Source organism: Triturus cristatus, chromosome 1_2 (assembly GCF_964204655.1).
Source record: "Triturus cristatus chromosome 1_2, aTriCri1.1, whole genome shotgun sequence".
Taxonomy (NCBI): Eukaryota; Metazoa; Chordata; class Amphibia; order Caudata; family Salamandridae; genus Triturus; species Triturus cristatus.
The window spans coordinates 737,062,150-737,082,356 of record NC_140580.1 but is presented as its reverse complement, the minus strand read 5'-3'; the positions used below and the strand labels follow the sequence as shown (position 1 = coordinate 737,082,356).

General features: G+C 42.8%; 1 protein-coding gene across 1 annotated transcript in view; it reads right to left on the bottom strand.

Moving 5' to 3' along the window:
* Positions 1-5,388: 5,388 nt before the first annotated feature.
* LOC146867924 (protein-arginine deiminase type-3-like) overlaps positions 5,389-20,207 on the bottom strand; it is a 121,723-nt gene continuing 106,904 nt past the window's right edge. The window contains exons 14-16 of the mRNA XM_085615136.1: positions 9,514-9,590; positions 9,284-9,412; positions 5,389-6,136 (exon numbers count right to left, since the gene is read on the bottom strand). Of these exons, the coding sequence (XP_085471262.1) occupies positions 5,903-6,136; positions 9,284-9,412; positions 9,514-9,590 (440 nt within the window). The 3' untranslated portion in view covers positions 5,389-5,902. The remainder of the gene's footprint in view (positions 6,137-9,283; positions 9,413-9,513; positions 9,591-20,207) is intronic.

Below are 20,207 nucleotides of genomic sequence, written 5' to 3'. Positions count from 1 at the left end.
TGCTAATATGTAAAACTTACATTTGAGTGATAATTAATTCTGTGTTCTTAAAGCTTGCTACTGTTCTTGGATCTTTGGCATCGGAGAGCACTTTCTGCTGCAGGTGTTATTTTCTGGCTCGAGTATAGGCATTTCATCATCTATATTGACGGTGTTTTTGATCTTATAATTATTGCTGTACTACTACTGTACCTGAGACCATGTTTTCATGCGGCCCCTTAGACTGGCTTTGCGTTCCAAGCTCTCTTTCTCTGCAAATATGGAATGCTGTGCTCTCCAGTCCACCCTCCTGTGAGACGCCATATTTGTAGTCGGCGTGCTCGCGCTTGCTAGCATGCCATATTGACAGTGACAGCCGGAGAGACTCTCTTTTATTCTCTCCCTTTCCCAACCTCCTCTCTCCTATACTCTGTCTCTATTCCTCTACCATATTCCTCTCGCTCATATTCTTTCTTTCTGTTTTTCATCATCTCCCACTTTATCATTTTTTTCGGCCGTTCCATTTCTCTTCTCTTTTCACCTTTCCCTGTTATGTACTTAGTAATTCAGCTAATCAAAAAGACAAATGCAGACCCTGAGTGCAGTAAGATTTGATAAAAACTTAACATATCTGTTTCTATGCCTTGTTGGCAACTTAGGGCCCGATCTAACAGTTGGGAGACGGAGTATTCTCCGTTGGCCTTATTGAGGGCTGAACTTGCGCCTGGCCGAGACTACTCCACCTGCCAAATTTAGAAATGACCACCAAGCCTACAGGCTTTTCTAAAGCATTGGCAGGATCCGCCGTTATTTTCAAAACCGAAATCTCAAATCAGTTTTTTATTTTTGAAAATAAAAAAAGAAAGAAAATGCTCCTGTCGCCATGCGAGCCCTCTCCCATTGCGAGGGGAACTTTAGCAGTTTTCACTGCCCCATACCACCAGGGTTTTCATAGTAGTGACGGGCAGTGAAAACTGACCTTTAATTCCACCCATTTAAATTAGGTGTGCCGAATTAAAGGTCAACCTCCGACGGTCTTTACTTCGTTGACCCGTTGCAGGGTTTAATCATGCCGGAGCTGGAGTAGTTTCTATCATGATTAAACCTAAGGTCTACTCGCATCTGAATTTGGTGTGTGAACCATTATCTTGGTGGCATAGATACTCCGTAGTAACGGCGAAGGAGTATCTATACCAACAAGATATATCATCAGGCCCTTAGTTCCACTCTGCAGAGATTACTTGAAGTTCCTCATGTTCATTTCTGGTCATGGGCAAAGTTCAGACCCTCGCGTTCAGTTCTATTATTAATTCCTCAATATGGAGCATACTGCATAATTTCTTAGTGGGGCATTTGTTACCCATGTAGATGGACTGGCAGAGGTTATAAGCTCAATTTTAGGAATTAAAAATAATTCAATCGATGTAAGTAAAAAAAATTCACCACAGGGAAAATATGCTGTCCCATAGAGAAATTGGATTTTTTCATGAAGAAACAACTTCCCGTGTATCCCCTCCAACTGTATTTGTGTTTCATTCATACTTCCATCAGATAAAAAGCTGGCCAGCAGTAAATCTGTGACTGTTTTCAAGGTGGGAATGCAAAATCCTGTGAGTATCTGCAATTATATAAATTTGGGGGTTTTCACCAATTGTCTATTTAATTGTGATATTACATCAAGCAATCTATCCATCACCTTTTTGCTTTCCTCAGTGCAACACCATAAGTTCCCAATTTCTACTCTGGCGGTACTCGTGGTGGAGCGGCAGTGGCGGATTCAGCCACCACCACACCGGCAGCCCGACCAATCCATTACGAATTGGTCAGTCAGAACACCGGTTCTGCCAGGAAGCAGCTGTTCCCTGGCATTGGAGTGGTGTTCAGAGTCCGCAATATGCTTGGTGTGACCGCCACAATCTCACCAAGTATATTACGAGTTTCCTCTCCTCCAGGGTATACATGTAGGTCCTTCCTCCATGTAACCCGTGGAGGAGAGGAAAGCCTCAACCATATGTAAAAGCAGGCTGGAGGGCATAACATGTGCCCCTCTGTGTGCATGCACATAGGTTCCTGCATGGCATGGACTTTCGAGTCCATGCAGTGCAGGAATCTTGTAGTGTGGTCCCATTGCGGTGCCTTTTTCAAGGGCATCGAAGCCTTTAAAAGAGGCACCACCATTGGACCGCCACGCCGCCCGCCCGCCTGCCAGACTACTGAAATGTCATAATCTGGCGGAGTGGTGGCAGCGACCTTCGGTGGAGTGGTGGGACTGGGGTTTTGCACCACTGCTCCGTCAAAAAGTTGTAATCGGGGCCTAAGCATGATGACTATGAGGAGTCTTTGGTCTCATGCTAACTATGCCATAGCACTCAAGCTGCATTCTACTGAAGTCATGTGTGAGAAAAATGATTGTGAGTTTTAATTCACCTTTCTGAACACCAAACAAAAATATACACTTGTAACACAACTCACTTGCCTAAACATAAATTGTAATTAAACGTGAATTTGTGATGAGTGTCCATGTATCAATTTATTTTGTTAGTTTGTTTGGTATTTATGTGAGGAACGATATCATTCCAAGAATATAAGAACGACAAATGTAACAACAATCGCGTGCTTGAGGTGAGGTATAGGTGGAGAGGGGGGGTCTACTGACTGGTAAGATGACAGGGATTCTCTTACTCAATTCAGTAGTGAGGAATGTGGACTTGTTGGAAGTTGGGATAGTTGCAGTTTGCTTAACTTCCTTAGGTAAAGTTTTCTAGAGTTTGGAAGCAAAACAAGAAAACGGTTGGATCATAATTTTTGCTTTCAAAGATATGGTTGCTTCTAGTGAATTTTCAATGAAAATAAATGTGCCCTTCAAATTGTCAAAGGAATTCATTATTCTTACAATTAAATTTACATGACTTAAACATAATTTCGACATGGCATTAATAGGTCTGGACAAGAGACCTTTTCTGCGTTGTTTCTCAAAATTTTCATTGACTTAACCGTTTCGTTTTTTGAACCGAGTTCACAGGTGATCCTCCATTTTTAAAGTTACTAAGTTGTCCATGACTTACAAAACATACACTCGTACCCATGTATATAATAATCTAACCTGATTGCATTCATGAATGTTGAAGAGTTATCATTCATGAGTTCTACTGATCTGACAAGGTTCCACAAAACCTTTCTAACAGAAAGAGTAAATAAGCATTGACAAAGCCAATAGGTCTCGCCTAACCTTTATCAATGCTTTTACCCATTTGCAGCAGTGCAGCTGCTGTGCAGGATGCCTGAAAATAAAAAATAAAAAAGCACTATGGTGCAACCACTATGATTGACGGCAGGCGAGTGAGCTGCAGGAATCTCATATGGAGGGCGTGCATCACAGAGGGTGTAGTCAGAGGGAGGGAGTGCAACACAGAGGATGTAGGTTTGTTCCTCTAGCCCTCCTGCCAGCAATGAAAAAAAACGACAATGATGCATCCAGTCCTGGCCGCATCATAGCATTTTTTCTTTAACTTTCAGTCATGCTGTGCAACATGGTTAACAAGATTGACAAAGACTATATGTCACATATGCAAGACCTCCTGGCTTTGCCAGTGCTTGCTTATTGTGTAACTGATAGTTTTAGGGTGGGTTATTGTGATGTGCATACAGAGGCACTGACTCTTTGATGGGTGGCTATCTCTCATTGGCAGGCTCCAGTTGCGTGAGCACAAAAATGCTGACTCTTTGCTGACTGACTCCTCCCTCTCCCTATCTTTTTGATAGAGGGGGGTGCCAAGCGAGAGGCGTCTGGATCCCAGGTTCCTCAAATAAGTTAGTTAATTCCAAAGGTGGGCTAAGTTAGAATAGACTCCTCCCATCAACAGGTTCTGTAGTGGGATCCAGTGCCAAGAGTCACCTCATTTGTATCTACATTACCAGCATATAACATCTTGCGGACCTTTCTTTCCCTCCATCCTGCCACATCTGAGTTCTGTACTTCCACTCCTGTCCCTCTCAAGTTGCAATAACCCTCCACCTCATTTCACATCCATCTGCAATATGGGACTGCCACGTCAACTGAGTGCAATATATGACTTACCTGCCAAAAAGGTACTCACAACGGTCCTTCCATTAACAATTCTGTGTGTGGAAGGAAAACTGGAACTGCTTATTCACTTGATGTACATGTTCTGTGTGATAGACGGTTGCACTACAGATACCTATTGTGTGTACACATGCTCATTTTGTATCTACTCCATGTATGGAAAAGTAGCTTGAATTGCTGATTCTCACTGCGTACCATTGCTATTTCTGTGGTAAGAGCTTGCAGAGCTCCTGCCTATGCAGCAGCTACTCTGTGTGTGCATGGGTGGACCCCTCTCGCAGAACACCCTTGATGTAGGGATTCCAGCACTTCTAGTAGTCAGCCTTGGTACTAGGCCTCCTCAGCTAGGCCTTACCCACTCACAGCCTCTTTTGGCATCAGTACAGGGTTGTCACTCATGCCAGCAACCCCAGCCAGACAGCTTCGCACCTTCAACGCATCCTTTGCCAGAAACAGCAGGTCTTCCCCTCAGCTCAAGCTCTGCGTGTACCACGCAAAGTGGGCTTAAGTCAGAGGCGGAGTCTATGGGATACGTGTTACTTGTCCCCACCCAGCAGGAGGTTACTTCCAGATATAAAACACCTGGGCCTCCCTTCTCAAAAGCTATTGGCTCAGGCCTCCCTTCCCTGACACTCTGCACCTGACATTTCATGAAAACTGTCATCATCTGGGTTTGCTCCTAAGCTGTTAGCACCAGGACCTCCAAATGCTGAGGACTATCCTTCCCACAATCTCCCTATAGGGGCCTCCCTTCCCAGACTGTTTAGATCTGGACCTTCTCTCCCAGAATGCCAGCACTGGGGCCTAACAGGGTTATGCCCTGCACACTGTCAACCCAGGCATCTTTTGGGTAGTAGTACAAGATAAATAAATGACCCCAGCCCTTGCCCTCCCTCAAACCACACAAAACTTTGGAAATATTTCTTGAGGGTCCTTTTAGTGTGCCCTTTCACATTCTAAGGTTTTTAAATATATTTCAGAAAACAATGTGCTGTAAAATACAAGGTTTGACTGCTTTTGTCAAAATGCTTATCAAATATGAAAGGGGTTACTAGCAGCAAAAAGTTCAATATTCTTAATCTAAAAATTAAAAATACCCTTCATTACACACCCTGGTTGCCCCACCCCAACCAAACACGTGTCAGAGTTGTAATAAGAACATGGAAGCCTTTGGGCAGTGTCTACGGGGTACGGTGGCAGCATCAGAAGTTGTAAAGTGAGGTTCCACTTCGTGACGTGGGTGGCGCCACTCGCGGAAGTGAGTGGCGCCCTCCTGGGTCCTTGCACGATTTATTTATTTAGTTTATAAATTAAGAAAAGCAGGAGACCTTTATATACTTTATGAAATATATTCTGAACATATATCAATCATTCATTTATTAGAAAAAATGGATTCCAAATAAATATTGTAAGCATGCTTAAAAGAGTGCTGCATAACCTCCCTCTCTGTAACTATATTCTTAACTTTAGAGTTTAAATATCAATGTTCGAAAACAACGTAAAATTTAAGAAATATTTCAAACAAAAAGAAACTGTGATAGCCACTTCTATCAGGCCACTAACTTCCGCTAGAGAAAGCTTCAGGTGAGGGAACTCGCCCATCATTCCCTCCTTTATTGCTTTACAATAGATTAAATAGATACTTCTATGCCGGGTTGGCAATCAGAATTTAGGAATCGAAAGTTTTTTTTTCTTTTACCGCCTAGAAAATAGTATACAATATTTTAAGTTGGTTTCAAATGTTCACTTATCACTTGACGATTCTTAGATGAGCTGTTCGGAGCTGGTGCCAACGCAATTTGTAAGCTGTTTCCTGATAGGTCCATCAGTGTCATCGATTCACATGGTCATGTTCCACCACTTGAAGTTGAAGGGTTTTCGCCGGACGTTGGTTCCACAATGCACCTCTCCCATCAACTGGTGATAGGAGTGGAAGTCATTGATGAAGCTGCATTTTAACCCCAGAGGCTCCAGAAGTGAGAGTACCTCCTCTTCCAGGCAGCATTTTCCTCTGATGATCGGGCCAAAGGGCTTTGGTATGCCAAGATGTTTCCCCAGTACAAGCATGTTTACCTGGGTAAAAAATGGGCAGGAGGAAAGAAGAGATGTCACTGCTTTCAAATTCTTCACGGTAGACAGAGTGACAGTGGAGGGATATCAAGCGGTGAACAATTTGTCATACCTTTAGCAAAAGAGAAAGAGCCTTTTTCATAGCCGAATGTTATTTTCCCTATTTTACCTCCAGTGCTTAATTTGTAAAAAAAAAAAAAAAGAGTAGAGGCCAGGACCCTTAGGCAACTAATAACCATCCCACTCCTACAAGTGTGACAATTCAGACTATTGCAGGACACCCAAAGCTATACAAATGGCTTGAGCGGAAGGAATTGGTCAATTGTAATGTATACTGAGGGCCAGATTTATATTTTGGCGCGGAGGCAACGCCATCCCAACCGCAATGGAGTTCCCTCCATGCCAAGATCATGGTCCACCCGCCAGATTTAAATGTGTGCTGACCATAGTTTGCCAGTGGTAGAGACTACTCCATCTCTGTTGTGGGCCTGACGAAGTAAGGGCTGTGAGAGGTTCGGCTATATGTACCGCCCACCTAATTTAGATGAGCGGGCATATAGCCATTTTTTGATGCCTGCTACCCACAGGAAAATCTTGGCATTAAGGGGCATTGAAAAGCGTTCAATGTCATCCTTGCTATGGGAGGAAACTCCTCAGGCAAAGGGGGCATTGTTTTTTTTTTATCTTCTAAAAGAAAATCCTGATTGGGGATGCTCTTATTGAAGATAAAACATCTTGGTAAGTTTTTTGTATCCCTCCTATATGTTGCTGGAGCCAATATGACAAACTTACAATGCATTGGCAGGAACTGCTGTGACAGTAGTTCATGCAAATGCTAGAAATGTCCCCTGGGACAGAGAAAATGTCTAAATGTGGCTGTCAGCATCTCCGTCAGGTCGATGGAGTAATTTACTCCGTCGCCGTGGAGGAGAACTGGCCGACCATCAGGAAATAAAGGAATCCCTGATTTATTGCAACTTTTGCTGTGCTCATTTTAAAATTAGACAAACAATGCCTCCTGTTTACGAAGGTCATGCATCTGGTTGAAAAACATTTTAGAAACCATTTTTCCTATAATAGAGCGGGGGACTAGACGGAAGGCTGAGGGTGGAGTGCTCATTTATATCTGGCACTAATTGTATTTACAAATCAACCACAGTCTACTGCTCCAGCAGTAGCACAAAATACTTTTATTCAGACACTGGTGTTAGGCGGTATATAATATTTGAATTCCTCCTATTTACTACTCCAATTAAAAGCAGTAAACAACATGCATTAAGTGCAAAATAAAGTAATTTGGCTAACATTTAGATAAAAAAATTGAACAGGCACCCACAGCGATACTCAGTGCAACGACTCACCAATCTAAAGAGTTTGATTCACTCATGTTAATACACACATATGCAGAATGGCTTGAGTTTATCCACATGTTGCCTGAAGGAAGGCAATGCAAACCTCTGGCACCTGCTCGGTTCACAAACAACTAGTGCAAATACAATGTGTAGATCTAAGCCTGCTTTTGTGTTGTTTGCCTTGGCCACATTTTGTCACTCCTCTGGAATTCCCAATTTTCATGACTGCAGTCTCTCAACTGTCCCAACAGAAGTATCGAACCACAATAGCACAGTTGAAATACAGACATACGAATATCTCATGACAATATCGACCCCAAAATATTGTCATGACAGAGCTAATAATAGTAAATCTACACTTACAATGAAGATATTTCCACAATTGATATCTTTGTCAAGATGTAACCACAAGCCGATATTTCAACACCGATATTGTGAACTACAACCACCGGCAGATTGCCTGCATTCTATAATCTGATCTTTAAGCTAACTATCCACTAACCTTAGTAACTCCAACACACATATCTGTTTTTTTCAATCATAGATGACATTTCCATGCACAAAATGTTTGTGGATTGGGCCCTTTGATATTTGAAATACTCAAAATCAGAGTGCCGGATTTAGAAGGAAGCTCTTAAAATATGATGTGATGACAGAAGACGTTTTGCCAGAGGTGTCCAATTATACAATAAACAAAGATCTATTTCTAAGTTCATCAATACTAAACAATATTTGGTCATCATGCAAAACATGCAAGGGCATCACTGATTCTCAAGGCAAAACACTTACTCTTGCTAAAACGGATTCACAAACTTATTTGAGCCATACTTTTGGGAAAACTGTGGCAGTCATGTTCAAGATTATTTTCCATGAGTGTACATTTCAAGGTTTTTCTGTCTGGGACCATCATTGCTTCAGTGGCAGTTCCAAAAATAAAGGGACACTGATGGAACTGGAGCCAAATTCCCTCCCTTAAATGAGGACTATCTGATTTCTGAGTATAGTATTTAAGGCTGAGATAGCTGACATCCACTCCTCAATCGGACAGGATTCATTGTGGAAGATGACCATTCTTGTGTTCCAGTCTCACGTCAACATGGAAGTAAGAATTTACAAACTACTTTTGGTCTCAAGTCCTCTTGTCCAATTTAGATCCAGATTGCCCACTTACCAGGAGCCCCCTTAAGGTGTGCCTGTGCAGCCTTGAGATAGGATCCCACAGTTCTGCCTGTGTCCTATTAGTAAGGTATGATCAGAGATATAGTCTACGCCGCCCTGTTTACCCACTAGACTAATTTCACTTCTCATTCCTTTAATAGGCTTATAGGTATAGAAACTAGTGTTGTGTGAATTTTGATTAGTTTTATCATTATTATTTCTCTGCAAACTGATTTCTTCAGACGTGGTAGTTGGCAGTAAAAAAGGATGGACCCTTTACTACGAGTTAACTTTAAACCCGTTTTCCTTGCAACTTTAAAACTTCATGGATGGCAGAGAGGTTTTTTTCTTGAAACAACTTAAAAGGAAACCTTAAGGCATGATTTTAACATGGAGAGCAAAACGCAGGCGACTTGGAGAATTACAAAAAGTAATCATAGCATTAACAAGAATTAAAATGAGGAAAACGTTGTACACCCCTCCTCTCCATATCATGCCTCTGGCCTGACTCCTTTTCTCTCTCGTGTTCTCTCGCTTTGTCAAGGGCTACAGGTGTATGTTTTGCTATTGATATAGGGGGGGGGGGGGGGGGTTGGGGCCACTATATTCCACATTGCTCTAGTCCTAGACTCTTCCTTACCATGCCTGGGAAGAAGGCATCAGCTAAGCCACTGCTATCTAGCTTGAACAGGGCAGGGATGTCGATGATGTCCTCCTCTGTCACCCCAAGCTCTTCCTTCAGGAGATCTCTGTTCCAGTCAATGCAGCTCTGACAGGGAGACAAAGGGGAGAGGGTCAGCGGGATCCATTGCTTCACCAGAGGGACGCTGGCACAGAGGAAAGAGAGTACCACCAATTTGAAGAAGTTACCTGCACATGTTTACTTTCCTTTTCCAGGTTTTTGTTGGACAAGATTTGGTTGATAGTAAATGTCTTCGATTTAATCCCTGTTGTAGAAAATACAAAGACAAGACATTGCTTTGACTATGAAGTGTGTGTAATTAAAAGCCACATTCTGCATAATATTTCGTAGGTAAAACAGCATTTGACTGATGACTCTGTGATGTGGGGAATATATTCAAGTGAAGTCACAAGGTCAAGGGACGTTTATCGACAACAATTTTTTCCAGTTTAACGTTCAAGCAGACAGTGACAGTTTCTAATGATGTATAAGGGTACAGTGACGTTGACGATTTGCGTGAGATGTATAAGGTCTTTGGACCCTTTCATGCTGTTTCATGAAGCGTTAGAGCTGTCTCAGATTGTGTAATAATGTTGTATGAATGGCTAGTAACCAGGTAACCTCAGACTTTCTGATGTTCAGCAAGTCGACTTGCAAAGGGATTGAGTGTAAATGCAACTTCAACAGTGTTAACCAGGCAAGTTAAACAAGCAGCCCTCGCCCCTCAACAAGGGTTTACAAGAGGCTCTTCCCCAAGAAAGCTTTGCAAAACTGGGACCAAATATTACATTATGCAGTATAATTTCTAAAGAAACCTGCTAAAGAGCAACTTCTTTATTCAGGCAGTTCTGAAGGGCACTCGTGAAATATCACACGATTTCTGGACCTACCATGCACACTTGATCTTCCTTCAAAAAGCTATGAGCAATGGCCCAGATATTTCACCACTTTGCTCTGGTACAGCGTCACCAAATGTGATTGGTGTTGGTTTGAGATTAACGTTCCTTTGCAAAACTTGTAGCTCTAAAGAAAAACAAAGCCGAGCTATGTGCTGCTTTGCATTACCAATGGGTGGTGCATGGGTGTTCCCATGCAACCACCCTTGGATTGTGATGCAAAGTCCAATCTACTAACATTTGTAAACATCGATTTACACCAAACATGTGTGCCCCTAGGAGGTGGGCATAAAGTTGGAGAAAAGATTTTTTCTCCAAACGTTTTTAAACTTTACATGTCTGCTGACCGTACTGCACATATACAATGTTTGAAAAGTTTAAAACTATGTCTAAGTATCTCTTTTGTACTGAAAGGTTATCTTTCCAGTGCAACACCTATGTTAGACACCGCACAGACGCCCTTGCATTATGGTGCTAGGGAGTGTACATGGATCAAGACAGCCTGAAGTGCTACAGACTGTGGAAGAGCAACAGCACCATATCTTAGTTGATAGTGGTCATGCTCTCTCCTTTTCATGCAATGTACCAACTTTGATTGTTGTGCAGCATTGGTGGCTTCTAAGTAAATTTGCCCCATTGTTATGATAAATGTGAGATACACTGCTTATTTTACCGCAGTAACCAAACGTAGCTGGCAAAAACAGGCAGTTTAACAAATTGAGTATGAAAGCTGACCGTTTATCAAAATGTACAAAGCACCTCTCGTTTATACGCATTGTCCCCAGTTTTAATCATTGTTAGCGTGTGACAACAGAATGCTTTTCGGCACATTTTTCTGGACTGATTGCAAAATAGAGAGTAGTGACGAGCCAATAGTAAAGTATGTGATCACGACTGAGGGGTGTTGGTGGCAGTGGTGGGATGGGAGAGATCAGAGATAAAAGGCTGATAAGGCCCAGCCAAGATTCGTATCAAAAAGCAATCTGTATAGGAGAAGAAAATGTGTCCTCTGCTGCTTTTAAGCGGGTACCAGTTATATACGTTGGGCTCTTCTTTGGGCAAACGTTCCCTACCCTGAAAAAGTGTGCAGTTTATTCCCTTTTTTCACAGTGACCAGTGCAACTTTTTGCATATATGCTGAAATTATATATGTGTCTGTGTGTGTATGTATATATATATTCACTGAAAAAACCATAGGTTTCAGGGGTGTTATAGTTAGCTGGACTTTTTACTTGTACAAAACCATTGAAATTCCCCCGTTATAGTTAGTTCAGCTAACTATAACTCGCGCGCCCGCAATGCACTGCTGATGACGTCACATATTACATCACTCATGACATGGTCAGTGACATCACTCATGACATCACTGATGACATCTCAAATGACATCACTGATGACATCACTGATGACATCATCCAGTGAATGTGTGTTTTTCTGAAAATTAAATATGTTTTATATATGTATATCTCAAGGTCGATGGAAGAATAAATGGGTATATAAGTGTCTAAATGGATGATTTGTTTTTGAAAAATTGATTGTGTAACTGACTGATTAAGTGTATCATAGTGAATACATGGCTTAGTGAGTAATGTTTAAATATGTAAATATCTGTATCAGTCTCTCACTTTGTGTATAAGTGGCTGCATGGGTTGGTGAGTAGCTACATGGGTGTCTATATAGGTTATTAGTTGTTTTTTTGAGTATCAGTCTGAGTGTCTGCATGGTTCGGTGGGGGGTATTACGTAGTGCATAGGTGCATGAATGAGTGGCTCACTGTTTGTATGGGTTGAACACAGCATGTGTGCAGGACTGTATGGGTGGATGAGTGTGTGTATGGGTGTGTTAGTGAGTGAATGACTGTCTCAATAGTGTCTTTATGAGTAACTACATATGTTTTAAACTAGTATATGTGACTATTGGTGTATATATGTGAGTATATGTGAGAGTGAGAGATTGAAAGAGTTCCTGTATGAATAAGTATGTATTTCTATAAGTGATTGTTTAAAAGACTAAGTATGTGTAAGTTTCCGTAGAAGTAAGTATGGTGGTGTGTGTATAACTGTATATGCAAGTAAATGTATGTTTGATTCTTTATTAGCATGAGTGACTATGTGTGTGAGTAACTCTATGGATGAATGGCATTGTGTAACAGGATGTATAGGTGTATGAGTACATATGATGAGTGAGTACATGTATGAGTGACTGTATAGGACTGTTGGTGAATGAGTGGATGTGTATGTGGATCTTAGAATTACTGAAGAGGTTGTTGTAACTGGTATTGGTATGTCCATTGTTTTGAAAATTGTAGTCTCTATTTTTGAATGTGTGTATCAAAGGTTATATTAGGGTGAGAGGAGGTCTGCCACTCTATCACAAGGATGATGTCATCAGTGATGTCATCAGTGATGTCATTTGAGATGTCATCAGTGATGTCATGAGTGATGTCACTGACCATGTCATGAGTGATGTAATATGTGACGTCATCAGCAGTGCATTGCGGGCGCGCGAGTTATAGTTAGCTGAACTAACTATAACGGGGGAATTTCAATGGTTTTGTACAAGTAAAAAGTCCAGCTAACTATAACACCCCTGAAACCTATGGTTTTTTCAGTGAATTTCTGAGGTTTTTTAAATGCTAATTCCTAACTATAACGTGCCTGAAACCTATGGTTTTTTCTGTGAATTTCAAAGGTTTTTTAAATGCTAATTTCTAACTATGCCTACAGAGATAGGACATGTGAAGAAAGAAGAAAAAATGCACAGAAAGAAACAAAAGAAGTGAAGAAAGAAGCAACAGAAGTCCTCAAATACGAAGATAAGTGCAGGAAGAAGGATAACGTGCAGAAAGAACAAAAAGAAGAGCAGAAAGAAGCCTTGTTGCAAAATCATCATGTACCCTCAACTTTTTCAGACGGATACTGGTGGTAACTGAGTCTGACTAACCAGTCCTAGAGCCAGTGCTATGTTAAAAGACACTTAGAATACAGTGAAAACACCTACATACACTAGGGAACATTATGCGTTGGGGTCCCCCTGTGATTAGCATGACCTCCTCTGTAAGCCCCTAGTATATAATAGGGCATGGGGATTAAAACTACCTCTTAAAACAGGCCACAGGGCGTTTTTGCACACGTTAACTCAGGCCCCGTCCCCTCCATTCACCACTGTGTAAACACGCCCTGTGTCCATTTTTAGTTGGGAGATTAAGTTCATTTGAATCCTGAGGGTCCCTAGGGTCCAACTAGCCCACTAGGTACCTCCAGTAAGTGCCACAGAGCTGCGTTGCAGAGAGGTGTAAAAAGTGGCACGGCCTAGACCACCTCTCTGCAATGCAGCTCAGTGGCGCTTACTGGAAGCACTTGGTGGGCTAGTTAGCCCCCAGGGGCCCTCAGTATTGAAGGGAAATTATATCCCCAATTTAAAACGTGCCATAGTGCGTGTTTGCACACGTCACCTCAGGCCCCGTCCCCTCCCTTCACCACTGTGTAAACGCGCCCTGTGGCTGTTCTAAGTTGAGAGATTAAGTCCCCTTGAATCCTAAGGGTCCCTAGGGTCAAACTAGACCACTAGGTACCTCCAGTAAGCGCCACAGAGCTGCGTTGCAGAGAGGTGTAAAAAGGGGCTTGGCCTCAGAACACCCGGCTGCAGCGCAGCTCCCTGGCGCATACTGGAGATGCCTGTTGGGGGCGAGTTTGCAGAGTGCTGCACGGAGGGGGCATGGCCTCCGGCACGATGCCAGTCTTTTATTTATTTTAGTTTTTTAAGAAGGGGGGCTGTTTGGTTCCCCTTCTTATTCTAATTTATTGGCCCTGATGACCCCATCCCCCAGGGCCAGTCTCCTAATTATATTTTTTTGACCCCAATCCCCAGGGCCGGCCACTGTTTTTTATTATTTTTAAAAAATATATATTCATAGACACACCTAGGACATGCTGGACAAACCGTACGTACCTATCACCATGACGATTTGCGTGATATTCATTAAAAGGCGACTATGCATGCAATGAATCCACGTGGAATGTATTTACACCACTAGTGAAGCTCTGACATGTCTGATGCCCTACCGTGCCTAATCCTGGTAGACACCCTTGTCGTTTATTTATACAAACATGGGTAGCTATTGACGGGCACATTTAATACACATGCACACCAAGCCATTCAAAGGGGATTCGACAAAAATTCGACCAAAACTATGCAAGAAACCCCCCTCACGGTTAATAAAACACACATCCACTGCCGGATGTGTAATACTTTTTATTTTACTCTCTGGAAAGGGGACGAACATCACTTGAGAGTCACAGCGTGCTCCTGACAGAGCCCAATGCTGTGTTACACCCACCATTGCCTGCCGAGTGCCACACACCTCTGTGTTGTATTCCACTAGCTAGTGCATATGCTATGACACTCTCTAGCCCATGTGCACTGTAACACCACCCCGTGAATATGTCATGCCACACTTGTCTTCGCACGGGTTATATTGCCCCATCTAACGTGCCTTTCTCGATGCTTATGTTATAACGCACAGTGCTATGCCATACATATTACAATCTGGGATCCATATCTTTGTCACAGTGCATATGCAACGTTACACTCCCCAGCACATATTTTATATTACAACTTTAGAGACTAGTTAGGTTACACAACACTGCCCTGTGCATATTACACTCCAAGGCGCATATCGCATAGCATGCGCTAGTGCCTGTGCTATCTCGCGCTCTCCAATGAATCTGTCATTGCGCACAATGTATTGCATATTATATTTCACGCCCGGTTCATCTTATATCACACTTTTTGGTGCATAGTTTATACCATACACTATATCTAGTTTTCATTTTCAATCGTGCTCTCAGGACTATGTTCTATATAACACTGTGTTCACCTACCCTTTTCACGGGCATTACATTTTGCGATAGGGGGTGGAGGGTCAGGGGGTGTTTCTGCCAAGTGAGCCCGGAGTCACAGTCACAAACGTCCTCTTCTTCCTGAATAAAAGTGAGATTATGCTGCATACTTGTTCATATTTTAAGTAGTTCGCACAGACACAATGTTTTAAAAACAATAAAGTTCCTAATACCCGCCTTCTCTGAACAGTTAGCTTGCTGCCCCATCCCCTTCCTCCCTATCCTCTGTTGTGTGAATCCATGGACTAGCCTCCTCCCTCCTGCCATGCATGGTCTGATGTGCTGCCACTGCCCTCAATTTAGTATGATGTACCAGTCCACTCCTCCTGCCCTCCATTGCCCAATTCTATGCCCCATCATTGACCTCCTGCTTAAACTCTGTGCTTAGCTTGCTGCCCCTATTCTCCTTCCCCCTGCCCTCCGATGTCTTTGTGCATGCCCCTGCTCCACCCTTTTTGCCCACCATGTCCCATGGACCTGCCACTCCTATCTACTCTGAGTGTTCTGTTGAGCTGCCACTCCCCTCCCTCCTGCCTAGCATTGTCAGATGACTGTAACCTGTCCCTGCCACCTCCACCCTGCCTGTCCACATGCCATGCCCCTATCCTCTTCCTCCTGTCCTACATGGTCCATTGTACTGCCACACCCTTCTGCCCTCCCTGGTCTGTTGTGCTGCAACTGCTCCTCCTGCCTGCCCCGTGTGGTCTGTTGTGAGGTCCCTTCCCCTGAACTTTCTTGTCTGTGCACAGGTCCTGACCCTCCCTTCTATCCTCCATCGTCCTTTGTGCATGCCCCTCCACCCTCCTTCTTGCCCATCATAGCCATTGTGCTGCCACTAACCCTCCCACTTGCCATGCATGGTCTTCTGTGCTGCCATGGCCCCTCCCACCTTCCCTGTGTGGTCAGTTAGCTGCCCCTGACCCCCTCCCACCTTCCCTCCATGGTCTGTGTGTATGCCATCACAGTCTCACTGTTGCTCTTCATGGTGTGTCTTGCTTCTAGTGCCCATCCTGCCTGACCTCCATGGCTATCTTGCTGCTCCTGCCCTGCCCCCTTGCCCCCAGCCCTACTCCCTCCCTCCTGGCTTGTCTGTTCCATTGTAATGCCCCTGATCCGTCCCTCCTGCCCTTTATGGTCTGTTATGCTGCAGCTTTCTCTCCTGTCTGTCCATTATGGTCAGCTAGCTACCAATGCCTCTTGCCCCTCTGTTCTCTGTTGTCCATGTGCATGGTCCTGTCCCCTCCCTCTTGCTTTCTATGGATTGTTGTGCTGCACTCCTGTCCTGCATGCCCTGTGTGGCGTATTGTGCTGCTGCAAACCCTGATGCCTGCCCTGCAGGGTCAGTTTGGTGCACCTCTCCATGTCCCTCCTGTCCTCTGTTATCCAAGTCCATGTCCCTATCCCATTTCCTTCCATGATCCAATGTACCATACTTGCGAACATTTTGAACTTGGTAAGAGGGAGATTTTGAAAAAAAACTGGGGTATTGATTTTCCCCTTTGAGTTACATTGAAAAAGAGGATATTGTAGACAGGAGACAGATCAAATAAAGCCCATTTGAGCTTAAAAACATTGGACGTTTCCTGGCTGAATCGGGTCTGTTGGCATGTATGGTTGTACTACCATTGCCTCTTCCTTCTGCCCACAATGGTCTATTACATTGCCACAGCCTTGAAGGAGGGTAGATTTTGTATCACAGGGGGCCCCTGGCCCGTTCTGTCCACACCTGAAGTATGAGACCCTTGTCCTTGCCCTGCCAGCTGCATTTGTAGGCCGTATTAAATTGACCAGCGGGTCCTGTGTTGCTATATAATTATCCTGAGACATCCTTACCACTCAGCCAGCATAAAACCCCTGTGTAGGCCCTTCTGTTCAATATGTAGGCCTCTTTGTTAAATTGACCATAGCTCTGCAATTTTAGTGTATTGCAGTCTGAAGGCAGGTCTGCGAGGCCTTCTGATCCAAACTAGTAGCCCCCACCCTACCCGAGTGCTCCGTGCTCGGTATCAAAGTTCAACATCCCCCTGAAGCTGTCGACATACAGTAGGCTGCATCCTGGACTGGTACTTGCTTCCTGGGCAGGTTTCCCGCTTTTAAGGAAGTGGCAACCGCAGAGCGTCAAGTTAGGAGAACTGAGGAGATTTTATACATGAATATATTGAATTCCCGTACAATACCCATTATTTTCTGCTTGCTCTATGGAACTTACGATAAGCGATTGGCCTGAGAGACTGACCTTTTCACCCAGTCCATTGTCAGCATTAAGTGGGTAAATGACGAAATGTCTGGTAAAATCTGCAGACGAAGCTTTTGGGTAGCATACGTAGGTAGATGTAGCGTGCAAAGGAGCCCACAAAATGATATAAAAAGGGAGCACCCACAGATATCGACGGACTACCTCGCCGTCTGTATGTAGGTTAACAGGCTGTGCAGGTTTTCCCCAAGAGCTGGGAGCTCTTGTCTTCCTTTGCTTAAAATGTCTTGCTCTGCTTTGCTTGAAGTATCTTATTTTATTTTACCTATGTGAAATGTCATGTTATGTTTAACCATTGTTCTCTTTACTTTTGCATTTAAAAGATTTTGTATTGTAATTGCAGGAATGCTTGCTCTAAGAGTAAACGTGAGTGTTCCTAGGTAACATTTTCCTTGGTGTAACTTGTTTCTCATGATGCATTTATAGATGTGTTTTCTCTCTCTCTCTGTCAGTACATTAATTGAGATACAGAGAATATTATGACAGCTGTATAATTATCTGGATTCTGTATTTTGTACTTTATGTCTCTATTCTGCGGTTTCTTTGAAGTTGCATCTTCTCATTAAACTGCCATTGTATTCTGCCTCCAATTCCATGTCTCATATGTCTGTTTTCTTCATTTTTGGAGCAAGCGTTCCTAGGCACCCCGGCTCAAATTAAGGTGCCCCTTTTGTCCCTGACTCACTCTCCTGCTCAGTTCTGTGGTGGCTCCCGGGGATCTGGGGACCGCCCCTAGCTTCCTTGACCCGTAATAGATCTTCCCTCCAACAGCCTCTCTTGCAAGTCCTGTATTGTTGGTTTGTTGCCCCTGCCCCCCTTTCCACTGCCCTCCATAGTCTGTTGTGCTTCCACGGCCCTTCCTGCCTGCTCAGTGTGGTTAAATTGTTGCCTTTGCACCCTCCTACCTGCCTTCAATTTTCAGAGTCCGTGCCCCTGGCCTCTGCCTCTCAACAGTATCCTAATGAACAACTAGATTGCTAACATTCTATATTTATTACAAAAGTGTGGAACGCCTGACATCATCTTGATGTAATCAAAACTGTAATACCTAGAGCATTTCCTTTAGAAATTACATATATGAGAGGGTCTTATTGGCATCAAAATTATGGTTAGTGCTCTAAAAGACTAAAATAAGGACATATTTTCTGAGTTTTCAAATAGCGACAAAGCACTTTTAAATGATTTGTTATCTTTATGTTTTTTTATCCAGTTGACCACTTGATTAAATGTTGCACTTAGGGGAGAGGATGTGGTGTTACTTCCAGAACTGCAGACTTTGCAACTGGGGAACCAGGTTGCAGTTTCTGCTTCAGCTCGACATTCTGTGATTCTGGTCAAATCACTTAGTCTCCCCATGTCTACAACCAAAATGAATTTGTTCTTGTGTGATGTAACCAATGCTCATGTAAAGCACTCCAATACCTGACAAGTCTGCACTATATAACACTGCAAAAACACAAAATAATAAGTGTTTTGCACACTTCTGTCATTGGGCTATATTTGGGCTACATCTGGGTGATTTTGGGCTACATTTGGGCTCTTTTGTCTCCGGTGGCCATCTTGGGAGATTTATTTGTTATGAAGTTTCCTAATTTCCTCATGTACTGCAGTCTCCTCAGTAGGAAATGCTTTCAGTTTTTTACTTTGATTCCATCATGAAGGTATTCAGATATGTCACACATTTGCCATAAATTCTGAATGTTAGCACTCAAGTTGCTCATTAGATCACTGTAGTAAAACTACTGCACCATGGAAGTCTGCTCCTGGTATTAAAAGTGCATGTTTCAGTCTGCATGTCAGAATTTTTTAATGAAATAGAAGAGGATTTGAGAAGTCACTCAAAATGTGCCCTCATTTTCTTTCTTCAGCATTAATCATAATTTCTATGGCAAAATGAACCTCCTCATTGTGTTCCTTTTTAAATTAAATGTTTTAAGTGTTACCAGTTTATTCCAATCAAGATGGCTTCAGGTGTGCCATACTTTTGTCATAATGAAGACAGTAAGCGCTCTAGTTGTTTTTAAGAACATTCTGGGACATTCTGTCATTGGGCTATACTTGGGCTACATCTGGGTGATATTTGGGCTACATTTGGGCTCTTTTGTCTCTGGTGGCCATCTTGGGAGACTTATTTGTTATGAAGTTTCCTAATTTCCTCATTTACTGCAGTCTCCTCAGTAGGAAATACTTTCAGTTTTTTACTTTGATTCCATCAAGAAGGCATTCAGATGTGTCACACATTTGCCATAAATTCAGAATGTTAGCACTCTTTTTGCTCATTAGATCACTGTAGTAAAGCTACTGCTCACCAGGGAAAACTGCTGCTGGTATTGAAAGTGCATGTTTCAGTCTGCATGTCAGAATTTTTTAATGAAATAGAAGAGGATTTGAGAAGTCACTCAAAATGTGCCCTAATTTTTCTTTCTGCAGCACTAATCATACTTTTTATGGAAAAATGAACCCCCTCATTTTGTTCCTTTTTAAATTAAATGTTTTAAGAGTTACCACTTTAATCCAAGCAAGATGGCTTCAGGTGTGCCATACGTTTATCATAAGTAGGACTGTTAGCGCTCTAGTAGTTCTTTGGAACACTCTGGGAAGCTGCAGTAGAACACAAAGGAATCAACTGACAGTCTCTGCCCTTGTTGGATGTACATGTTTTACTGAGAATGTCAGACTTCATTCTCACATGACTGAGAAAGATAATGTGAATTTACAGAAAATAAGCTCTCAGTTTAGCCTATAGATCACCTTCCAAACCTCTGTGGTAAAAGCATGAGAAAATATTTTTCTCTCAATCATGATATCCCAGCAGAATGCTTTTTCACATG